The following is a 22,823-nucleotide window of genomic DNA, read 5'->3' as shown; positions in this document are numbered from 1 at the left end:
ATTTTGTATTGACTGGGAAACATAAGCAAATTAATCTCAGAAAATTAATATGGTGACATACAGTAAATGCACTTGATAATAAATTTCCTTTGAACTTTGTCTTTTCTTAAATTCGTTTCCTCTTCTCCTAGAAACACTTTCTTCCCATTTACTGCCAGCAACCAGACAAGATAAACACACACGATATTCTGCAGACCTGAGACCTGAGATCTGAGATCAGACCTACTCAAAATGCTGGAAGAACAGCAGATCGGGCAGAGAGATAATCAGTCAACATCTTGGGCAAAGACCTTTCATTAGGACTGGAAAGGAAGGGAACAAATGCAAGGATAAGCTGGGATTGGTTTCTTCCCTCTTCTCCCAGTCCTGATGAAGGGTCTCAAACAATTGATATTTTGGGCTATTTCTCTATAGATGCTGCCTGACCTGCTGCCTCCTCCAGCATTGTGTTGTTTTGACAAAATGGGAGTGTGCACATCAAGTCCCCTGCCACTTTCCCACACAGTACGAGAGGCTGGATCAACTGCAGGTTAAGGACAGGCACTGATGTAACACCACCACTGCCAGGGCTTCATACATTTCCCCTGGAACTGCAAGGGTTTCCTCCATTTCCTTCCAAAGACATGCAGACAAGCTGTTGGTACCAGAAACTAACACTTGCAGGCTACCCTCAGCACATCTTCACACTGCACTGGTTGTGACACGATTTACTCAATGTGATATACATGAGGAAGACAGCTAATCTTTTGGATCTTTAAATCACTATTAGTAAACAATGCAATTTTGATATTGACACTGCAATAAAGATTGAGCTGCAAGAGTACAAAATAACTGAATGAGACAGCAATGCAGACCTGAAAATGCAACAGGTTCAAGAACAGATACTTCTCTTCAACCACTTGGTTCCTGCACACACCTACACCACCTCAGCATACTGTGACTACAGGGGACTCCAGTTCAAATTGGGTCCTTGTGTAATTTGCTTTTCTTGTGAACATTGAGTTTGATGTTCTATGCCCATGATGCTGCTTGAAGTTTTTGATTGCGCCTGTACATGTGTATTTTTGCAAGTGACAATAAAACTCTTGATGTGACTGAAGTAAACTTGCTTTGTGGTCGTTTACAATAGATATTGCATTGGTCTTAGTATCTCATGGTGATATGAGGCAACAGTCAATGGAAAAGACAAAAGCAAGCAGAAAATCTGTGAGCAGGGACACAAGACAGGAATATCCAATAATTTTTAAAATATTTCAGATTTATTTAAAACAATCACAAGTACAAAATAATACCTTTGGACTTAGAAAAATACAAATACATTTTGGCAAAATGCATAATACAAGCCAAGTAGAAAAATCAAGTTTAAATAAAATCTTATCAAAATACTTAACAGCAGTAGATTGCTAAGGAGTCGATCTGTGGACCCAATGGCCCAGGTCAGACCACAGGCTAAGAGAACCTGAAACAGTGGTCTTTGTACAAAAAAAGACAAACAGAACAATGAAGCAAGTGCATTGAAATGTTTTCAATACCATAGACGGAAGCTGGTCAGTGAAGTTGCCCTGTACTGAATTCCCAAGTCAGGAAGTTCCCAGTCAATAGAAGCCAAAGGTTTCTCTAAACAGTATGGAGTTAGAGCAACAATCTACTGGAGGAACTCAGCAGGTCTAGCAGCATTTGTAACAGGGAGAGGAATTGTTGACTGTGTGGGTCAGATGCTGCTACTTCAGTTAGTTCTCCCAGCAGGTTGTTTGTTGCTCCAGATTCCAGCATGTGGTCTTGTCCATCTCCGGGAAGGAGCTGGAATTCTGAGACACTAGCTAGAACACAGGAGTGGGGGCTCTGGGTCAGAATGACCATTTTGGAGTGAAAAGAATACAAACTTTGGCAGCAGCTTCTGGATTGGAAACCACTCAGGAGTGTCTTTGCATTAATACATCCCTCATCCCCATTTTAAATAAGGATGGATTTGGATTCAAATGCCCACCTTATTCTGGAAGGGTACAGGAGGAACAAGCTACTGGCGGTCTCTGCTGTCATGCCTCAGACTTGGCACCAAGATGTGGCGCAGGCTATCAATGAAACACCTGCATTGCCCCAGTTAAGGCAAAGGATTTTAATTAACACCTCAAAGTGAAACAACCCAAGCAGAACATATTTGCAACACACATGATCAATAACTACTGTGTGCAGTTGGCCCCTCTCACACACAAGGAGAGGAGCTCAAAATTTTCCTAGAAACCCGACGCAACCTTGATTCGAACACTTGACGATCACTGATATCAGCTGGCGGAGTGACTGGATTTAGCCGTGATGAGGACCTGACGCCTCTCCATCCTCACTGGCACTGTTCTGCTCCCTCCACTTCTCCTTTCGGGTCGTTCCCCCAGCACCTCATTACCACCGAACAATTTAAATGCAAGTCCCAGTTAATTTTGGATGTCCTTGCTGTATTGGCCTCTTCACTGCACTACGGCCTCGCTGTTCCCGTTCTCATCCATCTGCTAAAGACAAAAAGTTGGAGATGTCACACATTGCCGCTGGGATTAAATTGCTGAGAGACTATCGGGAACATGTGGATGGCAATGCTTACCTCGCTGTAGGCTGGTGGGGATGGGAAGCTGAAGTCGGACTTCATGAAGATGGGGCTCTGTGGGACATCGTCATACTCCTCCAGCAGGGGTGTGGTGGGGCACTCCATTCGGTGGTTGTCCACAAAGGGAGACACTGAAATATAAAGATGGTGCCATTAGGATCTGGAACATTCACCGGCCTCAAATGATGAGAAAGATAGCCAGTGAGCTGGTCCTTACTTGTCATGGACTCTGGGAACTCCATGTGGGGCCAGCTCATGCTACTGTAGCTCATGCTACTGCAGCTCATGCTGTTGCTGCTCATGCTGCAGTTGCTGGCCATGCTGGACGAGCGGCTGTCCATGCCGCTGTATGGAATGGTGCCGATGACCAGGGGCAGCTCCAGGGTCAGCTTCTTGCTTCCAGGAATGTGGACGTAGATCTATGCAGGAGGGAAATAGAACACTGCCATCAGTTGCCAGGGAAAGCCAAAGGTCCTACAATAGGCTGGAACAGAACAATTTTAGTCCACTAACTATTCACACTGCTTTCCCATTACTGCAGACCCTTGGGTGATGCATAGTGCTTACTGGTTTAAAATTTCTCCCAAATCTGTCCTCCATATTTATCACCCAACTACTTAAAATGTTGGAGGCAGGTTCTTTTAGAGTGGTGGTCCATGGCACCTGCTAGCAGGGATGGTGGTAAACGCAGACATGTTGGGGACATTTAAGAGACTCTTGGACAGACACATGGGATGAGGTGGAGGAGGAGGAGGAGGAGGGCTATGTGGAGTAGGTGAAAAGGTCTGCACAATATTGTGGGCCCAAGTACCTGTACTGTCCCAAGTCCTACTCCTCACTAACCCCCTCAGGATTTCCATTCTTGGTAAGCCATACTCACCAGCAGTGAGTACTCCAGGCGGATAATGCTAGAGCTGACCGATGGCTTCACTGTGGGGACCCGGAGGCTCTTTGCACACCAGGAATCCGACATGCCTGAGATGATGTGGTTCCCTCGCACGCTGCTGAGCTTCTCCTTTACCACCTTGGTGTTGCCATTCACCTGGTAGGTCTGCTTTGCCAGGATGGCCGCCTTGGGCACAATGATCCTTGAGCAGTTGTTCTGGAACTGCGCGTTGATGCAGATGTCATCCCCTGTACATATGGAAGTGGGGTGGGGAAGAGCATCCGTTATTAACAATCAGACAACATTTGGAGTGAATAGTGCTTTAGGGCAGGGCAGGACAAGATGAATACCTTGGCAGTAGCCTTTCCGGTCAATCTTCGCTGCAATGCACACGTAGCCGTCAGAAAGGAAGAAACAAGTCAGATTCTTCTTGTTGGATCCACCAACTGGAGACTGAAAGAACAGAGGAGTTAAGTTAGTAGATCATAACATTCGCTACACAATCTAACTTAGTTTTATTTGGACCCATTATGCTTCTAGCTGAAATACACTAGTCACCCCAAGCAAGATTCAATGATATAATCCAAGAGCACCTCCCTACATCTATTACTCAGTGCACTCCACCTTCACCCTTATCTGATGCTCACCAGTAAATTTGGTGTGTTCACATCGATGGGGTCAACCACCTCAATGGTTTTGGTGGCTTGCAGGGTCGGGAGCTTTTCCTGGTCAACGTGGGCTGTGACCAAGTAGCACACACTGCCGTATTTCCCTTTGAACGATGGAGGAAGGTGCCTGTCAGGAGAAGAAATGTTTTATGAGCCATGGCAGAGAGCAAGCTGAATTTCAGTAAACATAAGGTTCCCATCTAACCCAGATCCAGGCAAAGTTATACTCACCCTTCAGGCAACTGAAAGTTAAAGCTGTACTCATACACTTGCCCTGGCTGTAGAAGCATAGAGGCATACAAATCTGTTCGAAGGAAGGAAAGATCATCAGTATCTGTAACCTCTGCTAAAACCCTGACTCAGTTAACAAGCTGGTCTAGCTCCCAGGCTGACAAACCCAACCACATCACCAACCTGTCTACCCACAACAATGACTATGCAATCTATTTAGCTGTAAATCCCAACATCTTTTAAAAAGATAGCAAATATTTACCCTCTGCACTTAAATTACTCCATCACCAGGCCAACCACCAATCCCCTTGCCCAAACTCCCCATTACCAGGGCAACTACCAATCCTCTTGCCCAAACACCCCATCACTAAGACAACCACCAATCCCCTTTCCCCAGCTCCGCCTGTTACCAGGACAGCCACCAATCCCTTGCTCCAATTTCCCCGGTCATCCGGGCAACGACCAATCCCCTTGCCCCAGTTCACACTGTTACCAGGGCGACCACCAATCCCCTTATCCCAACTACCCCGACCTGGTCGCTTACCTGAGTGCCGCTCCTCGCCGTCGGCCTGCAGCGTATCGTTGTACCGCAGGTACTCCTGCTGCTGCCGCAGCGGCTGCGAGCCTTTGCTCAGCTCGGCCCGGGCGTAACCCAGAGCCGAGATCCGCACCGAGGTGACCCGCAGCGGGTGCGCCGCCTGCAGCACCACCTTGCCCGACACTTTGTCGCCGGCCGAGTAGCTGCTCTGCGATCCACTGAACTTCACCTCGAAAGTCTGCAGAGAGTTTTTGTTGACTCCCATTTCGCCGTCCAGTTTGTTAGTGAGTTTAATGGGGTATTGTTTGGGAAAGGCTAGTTGTGAACTAGTAACGTTAGAAATGACCGTCTCGTTGGCTCTTCGTCTCTCTGTGAGGAAACAACAGCCCCGCCGTCCTATTTATAACCTCTCTGCTTGCGGGTCTCCGCCCACCAATGGCTGCCCGCGTGCTCACAGCTCGAGCTCACCGCGTGCTCTGCTCTCCCATTGGCCACCGCCGCTTGTTTACCACATCCCCGGCCAATCAGCGCGCCGGGACCGCGCGTGAACAGGAGCTGATCGCAGGCCTGCAGCACGGGAACAGGCGGGGGTGGCCAGAGCGACGTGGCGGCCGGCCAATCAGCGGCGGAGGAGATCGGTGCGGGTGCCTGTCATTGGACGAGTCAGGGGCGGGGGTGGGGATAGCGATGGGACATGCCGTCCCTTGTGGAAGGAGGGGAATTTTGTTGAGATAAGGAACTTGGTGGTGGGGGGGGGGGGGGTGATGGTGGTGAGGGGAATAGAGTGAGACTGAGGGGAGGTGAGGGAGAATAGAGTGAGACGGGAGGGGAGGGGGAATAGAGTGAGACTGAGGGGAGGGAATGGGGTGAGGTGAAGGGACAAGTGGGAGGAGGAGGAGGGAAGGGACAAGTGGGAGGAGGAGGAGGGAGGGGACAAGTAGGGAGGGGAGAGGAGGAGGAGGAGGGAGGGGGACAAGTGGGGAGAGGAGGAGGAGGAGGAGGGAGGGGGACAAGTGGGGAGAGGAGGAGGAGGGGGACAAGTGGGGAGAGGAGGAGGGAGGGGGTCAAGTGGGGAGAGGAGGAGGAGGGAATGGGGACGTGGAGAGAGAGGAGGAGGGAATGGGGACGTGGAGAGAGAGGAGGAGGAGGGGACAAGTGGGGAGAGGAGGAGGAGGGGGACAAGTGGGGAGAGGAGGAGGAGGGAGGGGGATAAGTGGGGAGAGGAGGAGGAGGGGGACAAGTGGGGAGAGGAGGAGGAGGGAGGGGGATAAGTGGGGAGAGGAGGAGGAGGGAGGGGGTCAAGTCGGGAGAGGAGGAGGGAGGGGGTCATGGGGAGAGGAGGAGGAGGGAGGGGGTCAAGTGGGGAGAGGAGGAGGAGGGAGGGGGTCAAGTGGGGAGAGGAAGAGGGAGGAGGGAGGGGGTCGTGGGGAGGAGGAGGAGGGAATGGGGACAAATGGAGAGAGGAGGAGGGGGGGACAAGTGGGGAGAGGAGGAGGAGGAGAGAATGGGGCAACAGGGAGGCTAGAAGGAGGGAGATGTGGGGAGATGGGGAGGGTAGAAGGAGGGAGGGTTACAAGAAGAGGGTTGGGGGAGAGGGTGGTAGAGAAGGAAGGACGGATGGGGTGGTTTGAATGTAAGAATCAAGGGAGGGAGAGTTGGGGTGAGGCCAGAGGATGAGAGGGGGGGGCAAGCGTAGGCCGAGGAATGATGGGAGGAGGTAGGGAGAGAGGGAATGGGGAGTGCAGGGAGACAAGTTAAATGCTGAGGGGGGATGTGATCTATGAGAAGCCCAAAGTAGATAGGAAAGGACACAGGCACTAGAGTATGTAGGGAGACTGCCTGCAGGCAGAAGTAGGGAAGTGTGGGTAGCCCAGACAACACAAGTGGAAGACGATGTAGTGCCTCTGAGACAGGGAGATGCCTGACCTCTGGATCTCTGCTGAGCACAGAATTCCTGAATGTTATTCATATTGACCTGGATTTCATTGGAATTAGCAAATATTCCCTCCCTTAGCCCTATTGATTCCAGTTCTCGTTTTTCACTAGCCCTCCCTTGTGAAACCTTTCTACATCTAAGCGCTTTCCTTTTTGACAATTGTTGTGCATTGTTCTAATCTGAAACTGTTCCAGGAGCACTTCATGTTTCCTGCCATCTGGCAACTTCTTGCTTGTGTATTTTAAGCTCCTCGGCTCAGGATATCCTCTCTATTATGTCGAGTCTTTTGAGAGGTGGAGCCCACTTATGAACATGATTTGCGCTTCTGCCCATTCGGACTGGTTGTACAATTAAGGGCATTGTATGGAAGTACGGTCAGTCGTAGGCTAGAGATGGCAATCCCATGTCACTTCCAGTACACAAGCGAAAAGGAGAAAGAAATCATTGTTACTCCAGATCCGATGCAGCACAAAAAGAAACACAATAAGATAAACAACACAATTACAAAGAAAGCACAGCAAATATAAACACATAAATCGGTTATATACAGAGATTGTCATAGGAAGTCATTCCTGCCTGTGGCCATCAAACTTTACAGCTCCTCCCTTGGAGGATCAGATACCCTCAGCCAATAGGCTGGTCCTGGACTTATTTCCTGGCATAATTTACATATTACTATTTATTATTTATGGTGCAACTGTAACGAAAACCAATTCCCCCTGGGATCAATAAGGTATGACTATGACTATGAGATTGATTGTCTGTCCATAAAGTGACGCTGGGCACAGGTGTGTCTGTACGTAAGATGACTGACAGGAAGTGATAAAGTCATGGTAGTTGGGGATGGGTTAGTGGGTGGAGGTGTTGATCAGCCTTGCTGCTGGGGGATCGTAACGATTATGATTTATTGGAGTTTTTAAATGGATGGACATTTTTGGTGATCACTGTGAGGTTGTATCTTCAGCCTATGCTCAGTAACCATAATTACACTGTCATATGCAATGGTGCAATTATTTGGACCCTTCCATGACCATACTCCTCAGTCACGTGCTGCCATAGATATTTTTAACAATGAAATGTCAGTGAAGGCAGTTACTTCACTCACTGTATCGACAAAGATGCCGAGGATCAACTTTATTCGCTGCATGCATTTACATGGGTTAGGAATTTGCTGTGGTGTGTTGGCACGACATGAAACAGGGAACAGTAAAAACCATTTGTGCGACACGTTTGGGTGGTGTAACACTTTTACAACGGCAGTGACCCGGCTTCATTTCCCACCGCTGTCCGTGAGGACTTTGTACGTTCTCCCCATGAGTGCGTGGATTTCCTCGCAGTGCCCTTGTTTGCTCCCATATTTCAAATACGTACAGGTTAGTACTTTAAATTGGTGTAATCGGGTGGTGTGGCTCATGGGTCAGAAGAGCCTGTAACTGTGCTCTTTCTCTACATAAAATAAAATAAATTCATTTCGAGATACAGCCCATAGCAGGGCCCTCTAGCCCAATGAGCCAACTATTTGACCCAGGCCTAATCACAGGACCAATTAACCTACTAACCGGTATGTCTTTGAACTGTGGGAGGAAGCCCATGTGCTCACGAGAAATACGTACAGACTTCTTACAGAGGACGCCCGACGCTTGCCTGGGCATTGCACGGACTGCTACGCTATAAAATATTAAATAGGTTAGAGGTTGAAGAGTAGATATGGATTAAAATCATATAAATAAATAAATAAACACTGGCATCTATTTACGACATAAACAGCAATATAAAAAGTTAGGTGTTTGATTGATCCTAATAAACCTAATGAATGGGGTGTCTGAAATCTAAAGTGAAAGCAAAGATATAAATATCTGTGGGTTGTGGACAGAGGAAGGAAGTTCAAAGTAAATTTATTATCGAAGTACATTGATGTCACCGTGCACAACCCTGAGATTCATTTTCTTGGGGCATGCTCAATACATCTGATAACCATAATAGAATCAATGAACGATCGCGCCAACAAGGTGGACACCCAGTGTGTAAAAGACTACAAACTGTGCGAATACAAACAAGAAAATAAATAATAATAATAACTAATAAATAATAAATATCAAGAGCATGAGATGAAGTGTTCCTGAAAGTGAGTCCATAGGTTGTAAAGTTATCCGCTCTCTGATTCAAGTGCTGAGGGGTAATACTGATCCTGAACCTGGTGGTGTGACTCCTGATACTCCTGTACCTTCTGCCTGATGGCAGCAGAGAGAAGAGAGCGTGGCCTGAGGTTTGGGGGTCTCTGATGGTTTCCTGCGACAATGCTCCAATGGTGGGGAGGGCTTTTCTCATGATGGGCTGGGCTGTATCTACTACATTTTGTTGGATTTTCCATTCAAGGGTATTGGTGTTTCCACTGTGATGCAGCCAGTCAATATACTCTCTATCACACATCTATAGAAGTTTGTCAAAAGATTTATAATTTTTTAGGGCGCTGCCCTGCTTTCTTTGCAATTGCCTTTACGTGCTGGGCCCAGGATGGGTCCTCTAAAATGACAACACCGAGGAATTTAAAGTTGCTGACCCTCTCCACTTCTGATCTCTGGATGAGAACTGGCTCATGAACCTCAGGTTTCCCCCTCCTGAAGTCAATAATCAGCTCCTTGGCTTTGCTGACATTGAGTAGATCAGGGGCTAAGCACACAACCTGTGGTGCACCTGTGCTGATGGAGATGGTGGAGGAGATACTGTTGCCAATCTGAACCGACTGGGGTCTACAAATGAGGAAATCCAGGATCCAATTGCATAGGGATGTCTTGAAGCTCACCGATTAGCTTTGAGGGGATGATGGTATTGAATGCCGAGCTGCAGACGAGCTTTGAGAGCATCCTGTTGTATGCACCTTTGCTGTCCAGATGTTCCAGGGTTGAGTGAGAAGCCAATGAGATGGCATCTGCTGTGGAGTTAATGTATCTGCTGAGAAAATTAATGTTCAACTTTAATAATCTTTAATCAGAAAGGAAAATGATAAACGAGGAAAGAAAAGGTTCAAGTGAAGAGGAAAGGTTGGCAGTACTGATAAGGCAATAAAATGGCAAGATAAACTAATGTAAGAAAGTAAAAAGAGAAAGCCATAAACACGACAGACTAAAATGGAAGGAATTAACTTCCCGAGAAGAGAACTTAGATTGAACAATAATATAAAATTGGCATGCACAAGAGAGGCTGTGGATGCTGGAAATCCGGAGCAACACAAAAAGTGCTGGAGGAACTCGATTGGTCAAACAGCACTTGCGGCGGGAAATGGACAATCGATGTTTTGGGCCAAAACCCTGAGCCCTGAAGAAGGGTCTCGACCTGATTGATAAGTAACAGAACCTGGGCCTTTGTACCTCCCTCTGCAATAGGATCCTCGGCTTTCTGTGCGGATCGGTGATTACATCTTCTTGCTGACAATCAACACTAGTGCACCTCAGGGGTGTGTGCTTAGCCCACTGCTCTACTCTCTCTATACCCATGACTGTGTGGCTAGGCATAGCTCAAATACCATCGATAAACTTGCTGACGATACCAACCATTGTTGGTAGAATCTCAGGTGGTGACGAGAGAGCATACAAGAGTGAAGTATACGAGCTAGTGGAATGGTGCCGCAGTAACAACCTGGCACTCAACGTCAGTAAGATGAAAGAGCTGATTGTGGACTTCAGGAAGGGTAAGACGAAGGGACACATACCAATCCTCATAGAGGGATCAGAAGTGGAGAGAGTGAGCAGCTTCAAGTTCCTGGGTGTCAAGATCTCTGAGGATCTAACCTGGTCCCAACATATCGATGCAGTTATAAAGAAGGCAAGACAGTGACTAAACTTTATTAGGAGTTTGAAGAGATTTGGTGTGTCAACAAATACACTCAAAAACTTCTATAGATGTACCGTGGAGAGCATTCTGACAGGCCGCATTACTGCCTGGTATGGTGGTGCTGCTGATAGGACTGAAAGAAGCTACCGAGGGTTGTAAATTTAGTCGGCTGCATCTTGGGTACTAGCCTACAAAGTACTCGGGACATCTTCAGGGAGCGGTGTCTCAGAAAGGCAGCGTCCATTATTAAGGACCCCCAGCACCCAGGACATGCCCTTTTCTCACTGTTACCATCAGGGAGGAGGTACAGAAGCCTGAAGGCACACACTCAGCAACTCAGGAACAGCTTCTTCCCCTTTGCCATCTGATTCCTAAATGGACATTGAATCCACTTTTTAAAATACGTATATAATTTCTGTTTCTGCACAATTTTTAATCTATTCAATGTACATATATTGTAATGTATTTATTTTTCTTCTATATTATGTATTGCATTGAACTGCTGCTGCTAAGTTAACAAATTTCACGACACATTCTGAAACGCTGGCTGTCCCTTTCCCTCTACAGATTCTGCCTGTCACACATTGAGTTCCTCCAGCATTTTGCATGTTGATCCATATAAAATTGGTAAATTGGTTTATTGTAACACACACACACACACAGACACAGAAAATGCTGGAGGAGCTCAGCAGGCCAGGCAGTATCTAGGGAGAGGAAAAAACAGTTTATGTTTCAGGCTGAAACCCTTCATCAGGACTGGATTTCCAGCATCTGCAGACTCCCTCGCACTGAAAATTGGTTTGTTGTCACAGGCACCGCAGTACAGTGAGAAAAAACGTGCAGCTCATACATACAGATCATTGTATGGGGTTAGTGGGTTTGCGTCAGGACCTACTCAGTTTATACTAGACCCTGTTTTAGTACAACCTCGTGTTCTCTTCTCACCCAGCCTCAGTGGAAAAAGCCTGCTTGTATTTACCCTACCTATACCCCTCATAATTTTGTAAACCTCCATCAAGTCTCCCCTCAATCTCCTATGCTCCAGGGAATGAACTCCAAACCTATTCAATCTTTCCCTGTAACTCAGGTGCTCACGCCCCAGCAACATTCTTGTAAATTTTCTCTGCATTCTTTCAGTCTCATTCCTGCAGGTAGGTGAGCAGAACTGCACACAATACTCCAGATAAGGCCTCACACAATTTCAACATGGCATCCTAATTTCTGCACTCAATACTTTGGTTATGTGCTGTTGGATCTGACAGGTTAATTTTCATTGTTATTTTCTTAGTGGTTTAACAATCAATTATCTGCTTGTGTTTTGAATAGCCTTTATATGCATAACAGAATAAACACAATAAGATAAAAAACACAATAAATATAAACAGATAGGATAGCTGCATCAACCACTTTCTCTGGCAGCTCGTTCCACACACAGACCACTCTCTGCGTGAAGAACTTACCCTTTGGGACCCTTTTAAATCTTTAACCTTGCGCCTTAAACCTTGGTAGCACACAAAATGCTAGAGGAACTCAGCAGGTGAGTAGATGCGTCTACGGAAAAGAATAAACAGAGGAGGTTTCTGGCTGAGACCCTCAAGGACTGGAAATGAAGAGGGCAGAGGCCAGAAACCATAAACCTTTGCCCCTAGGTTTTTTTAAAATTACCCTTCCTTCCCTGGGGAAAAATACTGTGCGCATTTACCGTAACTCTCCTGGCATTAACACGCTGCCGTTGGAGTATGTACAGTGAGAACCTTCTCTGACTGCTCGCCCGTCCAGCTACCACTAGAACACCAGCAGTCACTGCAGAGCATTCCAGCTGGAAGCCATTTTGTAATTTCTCCAGCAGAGCTACCCTTCACATATTGGAATGGTGTAACTGGAAGACCTGCACACTACGATTCAGAGGAGCTCAGAGCCCTGAGTCTGCGAGGCATGGTGGAGGATTACAAATACCTGGGGATACAAATTGACAATAAACTGGACTGGTCAAAGAACACTGAGGCTGTCTACAAGAAGGGTCAGAGCGGTCTCTATTTCCTGAGGAGACTGAGGACCTTTAACATCTGCCGGACGATGCTGAGGATGTTCTATGAGTCTGTGGTGGCCAGTGCTATCATGTTTGCTGTTGTGTGCTGGGGCAGCAGGCTGAGGGTAGCAGACACCAACAGAATCAACAAACCCATTCGTAAGGCCAGTGACGTTGTGGGGATGGAACTGGACTCTCTGACGGTGGTGTCTGAAAAGAGGATGCTGTCCAAGTTGAATGCCATCTTGGACAATGTCTCCCATCCACTACATAATGTACTGGGTGGGCACAGGAGTACATTCAGCCAGAGACTCATTCCACTGAGATGCAACACAGAGCGTCATAGGAAGTCATTCCTGCCTGTGGCCATCAAACTTTACAACTCCTCCCTTGGAGGGTCAGACACCCTGAGCCAATAGGCTGGTGCTGGACTTATTTCCTGGCATAACTTACATATTACTATTGTTACGTACCCCGTAACTGGGTTGCCAAACCAGCAGAAATGGATCACTCAGTTGGAGTCTGGATTACTAGAACTAAGAAAGTTTTATTAAAGAAACAAGCAACACAGTAATCGAAAGGATAATAAATGCAACAGTTCAGCAATGATAAACACACGTACACAGAATTAAGATAACAGGATCAATCAAGCGCTATCGTTGTCTAGGGGTAAATGACCAATTTCAAAGTGACACGAAGTCCAGTTCAATTTAGTTCAGTTCGCAGTAATCGTTGCCATGGCGATGGACAACGTGGGGGGAAGGAGAGAGAGAACGGGAACGAATGATCATTCCAAAACAGCTTCCACTCACAGACCGGCGATATTGCTCACAAGCAGCTTTTGGGCGAGTCCTTTGTGATGTCACCTGAGGTCACCGACTGTGACCCCTCCTCCAGATGCGGACGATCCTCTGCAGTGAACCTGGCACCCAAGGAAGGGCGGACACACACCGGGTTCCCACTGATCGTACCTTTCCACCCTGTGTGTCTAAGGCTGATCCCGCGATCAGCCGTCCAAGAGCTTCCCACCGACTTGTGAGAGGCCCACCACTTCCAGGGTCTCGTTACCTCGGGGTGTTGTGTGTGTCTTGCCTTAGCGAATCTGTCCCTTTTTATCCCCCTGCTGGGGTATCACCTGTCCATCACTTCAAACAGTTCAGGGTTCAAAGGGGGAGCCGCTCTAGACAGCTCTCTCTCCCGTCCCTTCATTACACATCTCCAGATCGCCTGTCCATCACTTCAAACAGTTCAGGGTTCAAAGGGGGAGCCGATCTTGACAATACCCAGACTGACGGCTCCTTCATTAACATCTCCAAATGCTGCTCCATTGTTCATCTCTCCCTCCCCTGAGGACAGGTGGCAGACCAACTGCTGATGCCACTGGTGCTAGCCCAGGCCAGCAAGCATCTCAATTTATGTGTATTCTCGTCACACTTCCCCCCTTTAAGGATCTTTACCGGGGTAAAAATTACAAACATGAGTACATTATTTGATACACACAAATATACATCTTTATCAGCTATTTCGCTAATACAGAGAATTTGAAGTTGTCAGCACCTTGACAGACAGTCAGCAATCACATTTTCCGTGCCTTTTACATGTGTTATTAATAATCCCTTAGACCAGGCTCCAACTCAACAAACTTCATAGTGGCCAAAAACACTGATGAATTGCGATCAATGTAACCTCTCATTTGGTTTTGTCCCGGACCACAATAACAAGGGTCGTCCCATTCCGACTTAGTTTTCTCTCGCAAGGGCTTAGTAGGAGGGGGAGGGGTAGTAACCACAGAGTTATTGCAAAACTTCCTACAGTACCCCACCATCTCCAAGAGCCTTCTGAGGGCCCTCTTGTCTGTCGGGGTTGGGAGGTCAGCAATAGCCTGCACTGTAGCTTGCATCACTGCCAGCTGCCCCTGTGTCACCACAATTCCCAGGTAAGTGACCTTCGTGTGGCCAAACTCATTTCTTTCAAAGTTCACTATCAAGCTGGCTTCAGACAGCCGTATTAAATTGCCAATACACACCTCTGTGTTCATCAGCCCTTTAGTCACTGAATTACTCATTATATATGAATGTTGTTTGCTAGGCTGGCCTATTGTACCAGACACCATCCAACGTCCCAGTTCTTTACATCGCCTCGGGACAATCAAACACATGGGTGCGAGTCGTTTAATTACTTCTCCTAAAGAGTCGCTTTGTTCGGGGCTTAAGGGAGAGACCTTATCAGCAGATCTGGCCAAAACAATAGCCTTCTCCCATCTGATCAATACCATACTAATCTTTTCAAAATGGTTTTTCTCTCTTATCGGGGGGACCCTAGCTTCATTGATTTCCACGCTAACCCCAACTAGGTTTGTTAGCATATCAAAAGCCTGTGACCGTCTCAGTTCGCGTTGGCCATAATCAATAACATCCTCCCCCCTGGGCAGCTGGTAAACCTCTTTCATGATTCCACCAACTGTTTCCTCCAGCACCGCAGAATGTCCACCGGGGGGTACCTTGTGGGCCAGGTTAAAAATCTCATCCTCATAACTCTTTTGCACCACCCCCCATTCCTCATCTGCGGATACTGTACTTGATTTCCCTTTCTTCCTTAGCACTTCCTCCTCCACACAATAGCCTACTAGTTCCCTTGTCAAGTCTGTGTCAGAGAGAGCTGTCTCTGTCGAAACCATCAGCCCCTCGTCTCACTCCCGCGTCTGCACAAATTCTTTCCTGGCTACTGCTACTTCTGCCCCAGCTCCCTCACTACCTCTTGCCTCACTACGCTCCTTCTTTTCACTTTCTACCCTCTTCTCGTACAAGGCTGACAGAAACGTCTCAGCTAAATTTACCACCGCAGCCCCGTGATGAACCTGTGAGTCCATGGGCGGGGCCTCAGTGCTGGCAGGCTGACCTGTCAATCTCACTGCTGGGAACACGATTCCCCCAGCGAGGTCATTACCGAGCAAGACTGCCATGCCCTTCATCGGTAATTCGGACCTCACCCCGATCGTGACTACTCCAGAGACCAGGTTGCTTTGTAAGTGTATCTGGCGCAAAGGGACTGACTCTGTCCCTTCCCCAACACCTTTGACCTTGACCTCCCCAGTCTGGGTCTCTGAGCTAAACTCTAACACACTCTTCAGTATTAGTGACTGACACGCTCCCGTGTCTCTCCAGATCCGCACTGGAACTGGGTTTAACCCCTCTTTCACCGACACCAATCCGGCCAAGATAAACCTCTCGCACCCTTCCTGAACTTTAGCAGACCTGTCCTGTCCTAGTGGTTCGCTTAACAGCTCGATACAGCCAGTCAAAATTGCTGTCTTCCCTTTTCCCGTCTCCTTCTTTGGGGCAAAGCACCTGGACGCAAAGTGTCCGACTTTCCCGCAATTATAACAGACGCCCGCAGGAGACTTCCTGCCAGACTGCTCCCGGTCTACCTTATCCTTCTCACTAGTCCCCGGCTTACTTTCTGACTTTTCCGGTGGACTCTCCTCGCCGTCCTGACTACCCTTCTGGTAGCCTTTACTCGGGGCAAACTTCATTTTATGCGTCAACGCATACTCATCCGCTAACTTAGCAGTTGCGGCTAACGTGGCTGCCTCTTTCTCATCTAGGTAGGGTCTCATACCCTCAGGGACACAACCTTTAAACTGCTCAATCAGGATCAGCTGTAGCAGTCTGTCATAATCCCCCTCTACCCCCTTTGAGGTGCACCAACGCTCACAATATGTCTGCATCTCACGGGCAAACTCTAAATACGTGCGGTCCCACTGCTTCCTTGCATTCCGGAACCTCTGCTGGTATATATGTGCAGGAGTAGGCCACTCGGCCCTCCGAGCCTTCACCACCATTTATTATGATCATGGCTGATCATCCAACTCAGAACTCTGCCCCAGCCTTCCCTCCATACCCCCTGATCCCCGTAGCCACAAGGGCTATATCTAACTCCGGGACCAACTCATAAATCCTGAGGATGGCCTCTTTCACCACCTCATACCTCTGGGCATCTTCCGCGGACAAAGCTGAGTAAGCTTCTTGGGCTTTCCCTTTCAGTACACTCTGAAGTAAAACAGCCCACTTATCCCTCGGCCAGTCCTGACTCATAGTCACTTTCTCGAAATGGAGAAAGTACCGATCCACGTCGGTATCGTCAAATGGGGGAACCAGCCTAACCTCCTGGGTCACCCGGAACCTTCCACCTTGGTTCGGCACGAGCCCCTGCTCGGCCCTTATCTTTAACTTCTCCAGCTCGAATTCCCTTTCCCTCTGTTTCTCTCTCTCTTCTCGCTCCCATTGCCTCTCTTTCTCTTCTCTCTCCAACTGTCTCTCTCTCTCTCTTGCCTTTCTAACTCTCTCTCCTGCTCTTCTCACTCCAACTGCCATATCCGGAACTCGTGCTCGAGTCTCAGTTTTTCAAGCTGCACCTGTACCGCGTCTCCAGCAGGTTTTTCAATAGACACCACCTCCAGCTCGCCTTGGGGAAACACACCTTTAGATACATAGTGCTCTACGATAGCTCTGTGTATCTCCTCTCTCCTCATTGTCGACTTCCCCTTAGCAAGATTCAACCGTTTGGCCACAGCTACCAATTCCGATTTCCTGGCATCCTCTAATGCCTCCAAGGTCGGCGCCTTTATAAATTCCTCAGCCTCCATTTCTGCTGTTTGTCTTTTCTTTCTTTCGGGAATTTTGACCCAATCAATTTACTCCGTCCCAAATTTAGCGTTCAAAATCGTGGACGAGAACCCCACTTATGTTATGTAACCCGTAACTGGGTTGCCAAACCAGCAGAAATGGATCACTCAGTTGGAGTCTGGATTACTAGAACTAAGAAAGTTTTATTAAAGAAACAAGCAACACAGTAATCGAAAGGATAATAAATGCAACAGTTCAGCAATGATAAACACACGTACACAGAATTAAGATAAAAGCATCAATCAAGCTCTATGGTTGTGTAGGGGTAAATGACCAGTTTCAAAGTGACACAAAGTCCAGTTCAATTTAGTTCAGTTCGCAGTAATCGTTGCCATGGCGATGGACAATGTGGGGGGAAGGAGAGAGAGAACGAGAATGAATGATCATTCAAAACGGCTTCCACACACAGACCTGCGATATTGCTCACAAGCAGCTTTCGGGCGGGTCCTTTGTGATGTCACCTGAGGTCACCGACTGTGACCCCTCCTCCAGATGCGGTCGATCCTCTGCAGTGAACCCGGCACCCAAGGAAGGGCGGACACACACCGGGTTCCTGCTGATCGTACCTTTCCACCCTGTGCGTCTAAGGCTGATCCCGCGATCAGCCGTCCAAGAGCTTCCCACCGACTTGTGAGAGGCCCACCGCTTCCAGGGTCTCGTTACCTCGTAGTGTTGTGTGTGTCTTGCCTTAGCGAACCTGTCCCTTTTTATCCCCCTGCTGGGGTATCGCCTGTCCATCACTTCAAACAGTTCAGGGTTCAAAGGGGGAGCCGCTCTAGACAGCTCTCTCTCCCGTCCCTTCATTACACATCTCCAGATCGCCTGTCCATCACTTCAAACAGTTCAGGGTTCAAAGGGGGAGCCGATCTGGACAATACCCAGACTGATGGCTCCTTCATTAACATCTCCAAATGCTGCTTCATTGTTCATCTCTCCCTCCCCTGAGGACAGGTGGCAGACCAACTGCTGATGCCACTGGTGCTAGCCCAGGCCAGCAAACATCTCAATTTATGTGTATTCTCGTCACACTATTTAGCTATTTATGGTTTTATTACTATTTAATTATTTATGGTGCAACTGTAACGAAAACCAATTTCCCCTGGGATCAATAAAGTATGACTCTGACTATGTCAATAAATAATAAAAATTACTGACTGGTGAATCTCCACAGGAAGCTGCAGAGAGCTGTGGACACAGCTCAGCACGGCACGGATGTGCCCGTGATGTACGTGCTGGGTCAACTACTCCCTACAGCTTCTCACGTCCATGTGCATTTGATACTTCCACAGGGGCATCTTGGAGTCCATGCCCACAACTCCCAGAAAATGTCTGCTTGGGGTGTAAAGGCATGCTTTGCTTCTCTCAGTCAGGGCTTTGAGTTCAAGAGTCAGGAAGCTGTGTTGCAACTCTATAAAAGTCTGGAGTGTTGTGTGCACTTCTGGTCACCCCATCTCAGGAAGGAGGTGTAGGCTTTGGAGAAGGTACAGGAGAGGTTTCAGGACGTAGCCGGAATAGAGGTATAAGGAGCGGCTGGACAAACTCGGGTTGTTTTCTCTGGAGTGGCACACCTGAGGGGAGACCTGACAAACAAAAGTGTATAAGATTATAAGGGGCATAGACAGAGCATGAGAGCAGGTGGTGGATGGTCGTACGAGCAGCTGGAGCATATCACAAATCCTGGTTATGCGACCACTGACGCCAGGCGGACAATCTCTGAAGAGTATTGATAACGGTGATAACGGCTGGGGCGGGGGAGTGGTGGGGGTCGCCCATCTTGTAGAGACACAGCCCAGGAGAAGGCAATGACAAACCACTTCTGTAGAAGAATTTGTCAAGAACAATCGTGGTCCTGGAAGGACTGTGATCAGCCAAATCATTCGAGTCAGCACATAACAAATAAGCAAGATAACAGTATAGATAGCTGGTATTCTTTGTGTAGGGTTGAAATGTCTAGTAGGGCATGCATTTAAGGGGTGAGAGGGACAGTTCAAAGATGCATGAGGCAAGTTTTTTTGCACTGAGAGTGGTGGGTGCCTGCAGTGTGCTGCCAGGAGGGTGCTTAGACAGGCACGCGAATGTGCAGGGAATAGGGGGACATGGACACTGTGCAGGCAGGAGGGATTTGTTTGGTCAAGCATTCAATGTTGTGGGCAGGAGGACCTGTTCCTCTCCTGTACTGCTCTGTGTTCCAAATACTTTGCATTTCTCTTCATTAAATTCCACCTGCTATGTCTTCACACTCGCAGCCTGTTCTCGTGACAGCGCCATCTCAGTGTCTCCCAAGCTTCCTGATTGCATCAGCAGGTTTTGTAATTTTAGTTTGTACACACAAGGTTAAATCATAATATAGATCTGGAAAAACAGCTTAGCCTGCTGAAAAATTAAAGAAGCAAACTCCTCCTTGGCGTGTACAGGGAAGAAAGTGTCTTTGCAATCAGAGGGGACGGTTAAGGCACATATAACCATATAACCATATAACAATTACAGCACAGAAACAGGCCATCTCGGGCCTTCTAGTCCGTGCCGAACTCTTACTCTCACCTAGTCCCACCGACCTGCACTCAGCCCATAACCCTCCATTCCTTTCCTGTCCATATATCTATCCAATTTAACTTTGAACGACAACATCGAACCTGCCTCAACCACTTCTGCTGGAAGCTCGCTCCACGCAGCTATCTTCGGAATGTGAATGGTGTTAGAGACACCTGTTGTCAGTGAGATAAAAACTTGTTTATCATTATTGTTTCAGAGCAACAGTTTGAGAATTCCCTCGTCTTGCTTCAGACGATAGCACCCTCAACTTGCATCAAAGCTGTTATGCTGACCTACAAATTATGTAAATGTAAGATGATGTAATATATTTTTATCATGGTTATAATGTACTGTGGTGCTGCTGCTAAAAGCTGATTTTCATATCATTTATACCCTAGGTTTGTGTGCCCATGACCATAACCTCAAACCAGAACGGATTAGGGGACTTCTGTAGTTACATTGAGGAATAAATGCAAAAATGTTGGAAATACCCAGCAGGTCATGCAGGGTCTGTGGAGAGAGAAAGAAATAATAAATCAAGGTGGCGACCCTTCAAGACACAACTGTGGTGAAGGACAGCGGTCTGTACAGTACAGGAACATAACGTCTCCTGCTAATGCAATGCCAAATTAAACGCAATCCTACACGTGATCCGTACCCCTCCATTGTCTGTGTGTCCGTGCTTCCAATTAAAATCCCCGTAAACATCCGTGTTGTATCTGCCTCCACCACAACCACAGACACCCACCACTCTCTGTTTAAAAAAACTGTGCCCTGCACATCTCCTTTCCTCACTCACCACTCGGCTCCTCTACCACTCTAAATGCAGGGAATTTCTACCCTGGAAAAAAAGTTTCTGTTTACCCAACCTATGCCTCTCAATAGTCTCTGCCACCCCAGAGTAAACAACCCAAGTTTGTCCCACCTTAGGGGCCCATACCCTCTAATCTAGGCAGTAGCCTGGTGACTTCTTCCGCACCCCCTCCAAAACATCCACGTCCTTCCCGTAATGGGGCAATCAGAACTATGCACAGTATATTTGGATTTTCAAAAGGCTTTTGACAAGGTCCCACACAGGAGATTACTGTGCAAATTTAAAGCACACGGTATTGGGGGTAAGGTATTGATGTGGATGGAGAATTGGTTGGCAGACAGGAAGCAAAGAGTGGGAATAAACGGGACCTTTTCAGCATGGCAGGCAGTGACTAGTGGGGTACCGCAAGGCTCAGTGCTGGGACCCCAGTTGTTTACAATATATATTAATGACTTAGATGAGGGAATTAAATGCAGCATCTCCAAGTTTGCGGATGACATGGAGCTGGGTGGCAGTGTTAGCTGTGAGGAGGATGCTAAAAGGATGCAGGGTGACTTGGATAGGTTAGATGAGTGGGCAAATTCATGGCAGATGCAATTTAATGTGGAGAAGTGTGAGGTGATCCACTTTGGTGGCAAAAACAGGAAAACAGATTATTATCTGAATGGTGGCCGATTAGGAAAAGGGGAGGTGCAACGAGACCTGAGTGTGATTATACACCAGTCATTGAAAGTGGGCATGCAGGTACAGCAGGCGGTGAAAAAGGCGAATGGTATGCTGGTATTCATAGCGAGAGGGTTCGAGTACAGGAGCAGTGAGGTACTACTGCAGTTGTACAAGGCCTTGGTGAGACCACACCTGGAGTATTGTGTGCAGTTTTGGTCCCCTAATCTGAGGAAAGACATCCTTGCCATAGAGGGAGTACAAAGAAGGTTCACCAGATTGATTGCTGGGATGGCAGGACTTTCATAAGATGAAAGACTGGATCGACTAGGCTTATATTTGTTGGAATTCAGAAGATTGAGGGGGGATCTTATTCAAATGTATAAAATCCTAAAGGGATTGGACAGGCTAGATGCAGGAAGATTGTTCCTGATGTTGAGGGAGTCCAGAATGAGGGGTCACAGTTTGAGGATAAAGGGGAAGCCTTTTAGGACCGAGATTAGGAAAAACTTCTTCACACAGAGAGTGGTGAATCTGTGGAATTCTCTGCCACAGGAAACAGTTGAGGCCAGTTCATTGGCAATATTTAAGAGGGAGTTAGATATGGCCCTTGTGGCTAAAGGGATCAGGGGGTATGGAGGGAAGGCTGGTGCAGGGTTCTGAGTTGGATGATCAGCCATGATCATACTGAATGGCAGTGCAGGCTCGAAGGGCTGAATGGCCTACTCCTGCACCTATTTTCTATGTTTCTATATTTCTATGTTTACTCTGAAATGGAATTAGTTTACTATTGTCTGGTGCACCGAGACAGAGTGAAAAGCTTATCTTCCATACCGATGAGATCATTACACAGTGCACTGAGGTAGAACAAGATAAACCAATAACAGCTCCAGGGGAAGTGTAGTGCAGGTGAACAATAAAGTCCAAGATCATATCAAGGTAGATGTGAGTTCAAGAGTACTATTTATTGAAGACTATTGGGGAAATAAGATGCAGCCTGACCAAAGTTTTATACAGTTGCAATATAATTTCTTGACTCTCACTCGGTGCCCCCCAAACCAGTGAAGACAGTGTGCCATACTCATTCTTTTCCACCCTATCTAGTTCCTGAAATATTAATTGTCTTTCTCTTTCGCCAGATGCTGCCTGACCCGCTGAGTGTTTCCTGCATTTTCGGCACATTATAGCATCTGGAGAGTTTTTTTCTTTCGATTCTCATTCCATAAATGCAGTCTTGAACATCAGTGCAGGTTGGACCTCAGCCTTTCACTTTCACAGGGAAGTGTCTGATCCCGGCTGCTTCTCGTTGGAATACCGTCTCAGCACGGTGACCCAGTTCAATTCCCACCACTGCCTACAGGGAGTTTTTACATTCCCCCCGAGATTGCAGGAGCTTCCTTGGGGTACTCCAGTT

General features: G+C 47.5%; 2 protein-coding genes and 1 long non-coding RNA gene across 6 annotated transcripts in view; 1 reads left to right on the top strand and 2 right to left on the bottom strand.

Annotated features, from left to right (window-relative positions):
- Positions 1–1,237: 1,237 nt before the first annotated feature.
- Positions 1,238–5,304, bottom strand: LOC140211507 (thioredoxin-interacting protein-like). Of its 2 annotated transcripts, none has more exons than XM_072281280.1 (8): positions 4,926–5,304; positions 4,382–4,454; positions 4,130–4,277; positions 3,833–3,935; positions 3,477–3,730; positions 2,814–3,015; positions 2,594–2,727; positions 1,238–2,504 (listed from the first exon to the last, which is right to left on the bottom strand). In XM_072281280.1, the coding sequence occupies exons 1-8, from the start codon at positions 5,182–5,184 to the stop codon at positions 2,463–2,465; spliced, it is 1,215 nt and encodes a 404-aa protein (XP_072137381.1). In that variant the 5' UTR covers positions 5,185–5,304; the 3' UTR covers positions 1,238–2,462. The 2 variants fall into 2 exon arrangements, with proteins under 2 accessions (XP_072137381.1, XP_072137389.1); XM_072281288.1 differs by having other exon boundaries at positions 1,238–2,501.
- A 1,781-nt stretch (positions 5,305–7,085) lies between these two features.
- Positions 7,086–21,057, top strand: LOC140211502 (uncharacterized). The gene is made up of 3 exons (XR_011889491.1): positions 7,086–7,588; positions 20,150–20,242; positions 20,331–21,057. It is a non-coding gene; the product is annotated as an uncharacterized lncRNA (long non-coding RNA).
- LOC140211492 (uncharacterized) overlaps positions 13,281–22,823 on the bottom strand; it is a 43,525-nt gene continuing 33,982 nt past the window's right edge. For all 3 annotated transcript variants that reach the window (XM_072281239.1, XM_072281250.1, XM_072281259.1), the window contains one exon: positions 13,281–18,980. In XM_072281239.1, coding sequence (XP_072137340.1) covers positions 15,405–16,556 — 1,152 coding nt within the window. In that variant the 5' untranslated portion in view covers positions 16,557–18,980 and the 3' untranslated portion in view covers positions 13,281–15,404. The remainder of the gene's footprint in view (positions 18,981–22,823) is intronic.

This window comes from Mobula birostris, chromosome 2 (genome assembly GCF_030028105.1).
Source record: "Mobula birostris isolate sMobBir1 chromosome 2, sMobBir1.hap1, whole genome shotgun sequence".
Classification (NCBI taxonomy): domain Eukaryota; kingdom Metazoa; phylum Chordata; class Chondrichthyes; order Myliobatiformes; family Myliobatidae; genus Mobula; species Mobula birostris.
The sequence above is the reverse complement of the archived record's forward strand: the minus strand, read 5'-3'. Positions and strand labels throughout refer to the sequence as shown.

Bases quoted from the DNA above. Each gene is read 5' to 3' on its own strand.
- LOC140211507 (XM_072281280.1), bottom strand. From the start codon at position 5,184: ATGGGAGTCAACAAAAACTCTCTGCAGACTTTCGAGGTGAAGTTCAGT. The intron at 3,731-3,832 runs GTATTCATCTTG...CCATATGTACAG, and splicing joins CCGGAAAGGCTACTGCCAAG to GGGATGACATCTGCATCAAC. The intron at 2,505-2,593 runs GTAAGCATTGCC...TTTTGTCTTTAG, and splicing joins CCCCACCAGCCTACAGCGAG to CAGATGGATGAGAACGGGAA.